This window comes from Acyrthosiphon pisum, chromosome A2 (genome assembly GCF_005508785.2).
Source record: "Acyrthosiphon pisum isolate AL4f chromosome A2, pea_aphid_22Mar2018_4r6ur, whole genome shotgun sequence".
Taxonomy (NCBI): domain Eukaryota; kingdom Metazoa; phylum Arthropoda; class Insecta; order Hemiptera; family Aphididae; genus Acyrthosiphon; species Acyrthosiphon pisum.
Window position 1 is genome coordinate 67,674,520 of NC_042495.1, and position 6,157 is coordinate 67,680,676.

At 28.3% G+C, this 6,157-nt stretch overlaps 1 protein-coding gene across 1 annotated transcript; it reads right to left on the reverse strand.

Moving 5' to 3' along the window:
- Window positions 1–422: 422 nt before the first annotated feature.
- On the reverse strand, window positions 423–3,696 carry LOC100168181 (augmenter of liver regeneration-like). Its single transcript, NM_001162811.1, is given in 4 exon segments — window positions 423–947; window positions 2,622–2,769; window positions 2,837–2,933; window positions 3,370–3,696. Coding segments are annotated over 4 exon segments (612 nt in total). The 5' UTR covers window positions 3,574–3,696; the 3' UTR covers window positions 423–784.
- Between the last annotated feature and the right edge of the window lie 2,461 nt (window positions 3,697–6,157).

Here is a 6,157-nt window from a genome sequence, read left to right on the forward strand (position 1 = left end):
CAGAGGTCAATTCCTCTAATTTTTAAACCAACGCGTAACTACACGTGTCCTGCTGAGCGTAGAATTTGCTATGTTACGCACTTGTAAGACGGAGACAACACATGCGGGTATAATGTCCTCTTAAGAGACAATATAATACCGTTATTATGTTACCTACACATTTTAGTTTCCATACTTATCATTACTTAATCATGATTTCTATTAAAACAAATACATTTTTGAATGGATTTATTATTTATCTATAGTATTGAAATATTTGAAATTTCACTTGTAGAATCTAGTATAATAAAAACAATACAGACAAATAATAACTATTAACTATCCATGTAAGTTCTTCAGTGTAATTGTCTTTGACCTCTAATACTCAATTGGTCAGAACTAGAATCTAAAATACAACTAAGAATTTAAGTTACAACAATATATTCCTGTAGTGGTAGTGAATAATATATTATAGATATACGATCTAAATGACAAATGGTATCTATTCAAAAGCATTTGAGCAGTTGGTAACAATTTATAACAAATTTTGCATTTTTACAAATAGTAATATGTAGGTTAGTTTATGTCCAATAGTTAACCCCTAGTTAAATAAAATGCAATAATTCTAAGCATAACATGTTTTGTATAAATAGAATGTTACACACTATACTTCAACAGAAAAAAAATTTAAAATATATTTTATTCACAATTAATAATAATTTAAATAATCCAGAATATTTATTTAAAAATATTTTGTATGAAGTTATAATTCTGTATTATTTATCTAATTTTGGTTGCTAAAATATTATTCACAATGTCCATCAGCCCAACCATCACGCCATCGTTCATTTACTTTAGAACAGTCAAATAGAGGCTTTTCTAATTTCCGATTTACCATATTGTGTACTTCACACATCCATTTTGCAAATGACTTTTGAGAGCTAATGTTTGGTGGATGATATGTTAATCTGAAAAAATATTTATTATTTAAAAATGATACCACCATCAGTTCATCATCAAGATTCTACAAAAAGTGAATTTTCTATGCTTTGCAAGTAATCTTCATGAAACCAAAATATAACAATAAAAAAGTGGGTAAGTAGATGTCGCTCTGCAGTAAGTTACAAGTGGGTCATTGTATAATGGATTGTATTAAACTTGAATTCAATGATATAATATCATTGTATAAGAAAAACGATTCTGAGCGGAGACAGTTTGTCAGTCTGGATATTTTATATATTTTTTTTATTGATCTTTGTGTAGCTTCGGCGACATAGGCCATTAGCAAATTTTATTTTATTTTAAATTTTATAGGCCATTTTATATTGTTATTATTATTATTATATCATATAAGCTGAATTAATGTTATAATATTATTATTTTTTATTCGTTTCTATGGTTATAAACAAAGCGTTATAATTTAAAATCCGATTTTTATCATTTTTTCGGTTGGTTTTCCCGAGGCATTAAATAACTATTTATATAATTGAAAAATGACCTCTCTAAAGTACCATCTTGATCTAATTTGCTAAAAGATAAGGTACTACCATGTTACTACTATGTTGAAATCGAAGCACTTTAGCACTCCTTCTGGTAGAAATTTTGTATACAGGATAAAAAAAAAATAAATAATTACCATTATAGAACCACTAACTTATCTAAAATGCTTATAATATGTATTTAAAAAAATGATACTTTTTAAAGTAAATCTACCAATTTAAATGAAATGAAAATAGGCACTCCTACAGTATGCTACCTACTTCTACTTCGTTAGTGTAATGTTATGCTACCTACCTACCGAAAAAGTTTAAGGGTGCTTACCATTTTAATATACTGCATACTAATAAATAATAACAATTTATTAAACTAAAATTTAGTGATATTTACTTATATTGCTGATGGTTTTCATTAATTTCATTGACAGAATTTTAATGTTATATATTGTTATTTGTAATTTGCTGTTTAAAAAATCTGTAGCTTTACACAGCGGTTAGCGAGATGGAAAGACCACAACACAGACTAAAATGATTTAATATCTAAAAGTAATTTATTGTGGGTCTTAGTAGATATTAGCCGGTAATTCACCAGATATTTTCTAGTATAATAGCTATTTAGCTATTATATAATCTTTTCAGATTATAATTGAACCGCTCGCACGACCAAAACATGTTTTTTTCGCGTATTCTGGACACCGATGGGAGCAAATAAACAGCGGCCAGCACTGGCTCCAACGATCAACAACGGCTGGAGATGACTGTTGGCCAATCACAGAACGCATAGCCATCGCATGGGGGGGGGGGGGTCAGGCACTGTTCGGCGGCTCAGTCTACATGCGCGATGCAGTTCAATCTTAACCTGATCTGAGTATAGTATTGTATGACTGTTATAATAGGTTGTTTATCTTAATAACTCAAGTCACAGATAGAAAAATGTAATTTTCCCATAGAAAAATGTAGTAAAAATATATAGTATTTTAATATAAGAGTAGGTATGTCATAGTAGGCATATGCCAGTAGGCGTGCTAGTACAGTTTTTTCACTAGTACAGTTTTTTGTTAGGTATTATTTTACAGAAGGTAGCAAACTACACGAGTACCAAAGAACAATTTATTATCATAACAAAGTAAATAAAGTAATACTAACATTTCAGAAAAATCGTTAGCACAAACTTCACAAGGATAGACTTTTGGTATTAATCTAATGAATTGTTCCATGTTAGACTGGTCTTCATGTGATGGTTCATCTGAATATGTGGCAGCTATGGTATGAAGTAATTTCCATGTACTACGACCTAAGACACACAATTTAAAATAATATTTTTTATGTTAAAATAAATGAAGATAAATTGAATAGCATACCTAATTCATTTTTATCTAAGGGACAATCATCTCCTTGGTGTTCTAGTATTTTGGTTTCATCATTATTATCTTTAGATTGGCTATTCAGTGAATGAACCTATTTTTAAAATCATAAAATATAACTTTTGTCATACAAAAGTACAAGACTATATAATTAATACTACATAAGTAAACTGTTATGAAGTTACATGTTGCCCGTTACTTTCTCAATAACATGCCAGTAATTTATTGAATTACTCAATATAATAAACACCACATAGGTAAAATAGTTAAATGCTAAAAATTGAAGACCTTTTCAACTGAGTGGTGTACAATGTTTGGTAGTGTTTGTTTTTAATGTAAATAATCTATTATTAGCTCTCTTCTTCAAAAAATGTCACAACTTAACAAGATGATGGAGGCTGCGTGTTCTGTTTTCAAATAACCTGATCAGTCAGCAATCAGTTATTTTTATAGAACACTTGGTATATTATTTAAATTTTTTTTAGGAGTAGTAGGTAATCAATTATTTTATGTTGTCAAAAATGTATTACCTGACTTTGACTAAATTCTTGACGTCTCATACGACTAAACGTCCGGAAATCAGTGCATGAACGACATGGTACATCTGCTTGAGAATGCTGTGCAATAATATTTTCAACCGGTTTTTCATTTACGTTATATATTTTCAAAGGACTGCGTTGATGCGAATTAATGAAAACTAGGAACGAGTTATAAATGTTGTTGAAAATTGACATTATTATAATATTTATTGTTTATTTGTTGAAAAATCAATACTCAACTTTTAAAGTTAAAGCCTTAACTATTAGTAACTACTATTTTTTTTTTATAAGAACTAAGTATTCACTATTCAACATTTCAACGGAACAGCCTTACGTTTAATTATCACAAAACTCCGTAGATAGTGCTATCACAGTCTAAGATATTTATTCTGTGATAACAATAATTTCATATGACCACGAACACGGTTTAAGATAGTAGTAGATCTTAGTTCGTGATATGACAAATAGGATGATAAATGTTGATACCCTTTTTAAAAAGATTAGGTATATCCATGCCCCATGGACCTTATACCATAGAAATTAGAAGATAGAACAATACTAATACCATTGATTAAATATACATGTATATTTAATCAATGCTAATACTAATAGACAGAACATCCTGGTGGGAGGCGGATGGGTGGTGCGGTTTGCGTTACAGTGATATATATATGGAACTACAAGTTACAACCATGTTCAGTCTATTAGTATAAGGTCTAATTTCTATGGGTATATACCTGCACTCATTGATTATTTATTTGATAATTATTTGGATTATTTGACATATCGATTATTCAAAATATTTTTTTATTTTATAATCTTTTAAATATTGCATTTATAAGTAAAACTTTTAAAATCGACTTCTAATTATTATTATTAATATTTAAATTTTGCTTATCGTCAAAATATTATTAGGAAATGTAATATTTTATTTTGGGGATATATTATAATATATAATATAAAAAAAATATTCTTAATGTCTGAAAATTATAATATAAATATTAAGAAATAAGTTAAATTGTATTCAATACAGATACCTATTTACCTATATATTTAAACTTTGAACATATACATTGGTTTTTAATTTAATTTCTCTTTAATCTCTACTTGATTTTTAATTTTTTCAATTATATTTAATACATATAGTGTTTACCTATAATACGATAAGGACTTATAATTAAATATTAATAATGTGATATTTACACTAATTATAGCGTTTAATAGTATTTTTTATTTTGTTTATATTTTTATTTTGATAACCACAGATATAGTATACTATTTTTGTGAAAAATGAAATTTGAGTAAAAAAATAATTTTTTTTTGTATGATTTTTATATTTTTATGTGAATATATAAGGGTCATGGGGGTGTGGGGTATCGCCCCCAAAGGTTCTTTTCATGTAATATCAGGTGGGGGTTACTGCCCCCCCCCCCCACCAACATTTCAGCCCTATTTGCGCCACAGCCAAGATGATGCTGTTTTTATAGAGCTCATTAAAAAATAACATGTACATAATATATGTGGGCAACTTATGAAAACATGGTATGGACTTTTCTTTGCTAATCATGTTGGTACTTCATATTAATCATTTTTTTTTATAATATATTTTTATTTATTTGGCCATAAAACAATTAAGCATGTAATGTAATAGTAACAATGTTACTCAAAAACACGTAACAATACCTGTTTTTCGAGGGCAACGTTGGAATAAGTTAACATTGTCCAGACATTGTATATACAGTGTTCATTTAGATTTGGGCACTTTAAGTTAAATATTGAAATATTAAAAATAAAATAAAACATTTTACTGCATATTTAAATAGTAATAAAAAACACTTGAAATAGACGCTTCAAATATTAGTTGCTTTTTAATTGTTTTTAAATTTATTATGCGGTACCTCCTACTGAAGAATTTATATTTTTTTTCTAAAAGTGGTTTTACGTGAACAAGATGAACATTATTTATTACTAAATTATAGTTATTTTAATAGTTTTAATTTAATTAATTATTAATTAAAAATTAATCTTAGGCACGTACGAATTATATCACTTAAGTTATTAACACATACACAACTATTATGGCACTGAGAGATTACAATGAGACCATTGAGTTACAAAGTCGACTATATCTTTTGCATTTACACCGATTGGTATTACATAATAATCAGTGGTTGATTTAGAAATAAAAAAGAAGGGGGACTCATGATGTTGGATAAACAAATGTTCCACACAAAATTGACTGTCATATTGCCGTGGAGGGCAAAGACCTCTACACCAAAACAATATTAAATTTATTTGACAAATACAATATATAGAAAGAAAAAACACTTATTTATTATTTTAGGTTCTGAGCGGAGCGAGGGATCTAGTGATTTTACAATGGGGTTTATTTTAGTTTATTTTTTTTATCCTGTAAATACATTTTCTGCCAGAAGGAGTGCTTGGATTTAAACATATACTACCTTATCTTTTAGAAAATTGGATCAAGATGGTACTACTTTAGGGAGGTCATTTTTCGATTTTCTCAATAGTTATTTAAAAAGAAGGGGACTCCGTCGCCCTGCCCTTGCGCCCCCCTAATCAACCACTGATAATAATACAGAAGTAATGACGGACTACAAGACGTCGTGACAATATAATCATCTGATTTTGAATTGGTAGATGTTTTATGATTAAATAATTAAATATTATCTAGATTATACTATTATAATGTTTGCAATTATAATGTTCGCGCAAATGCGCAATATACTATGTTGAAATTACGAATCGGTTCGTATTA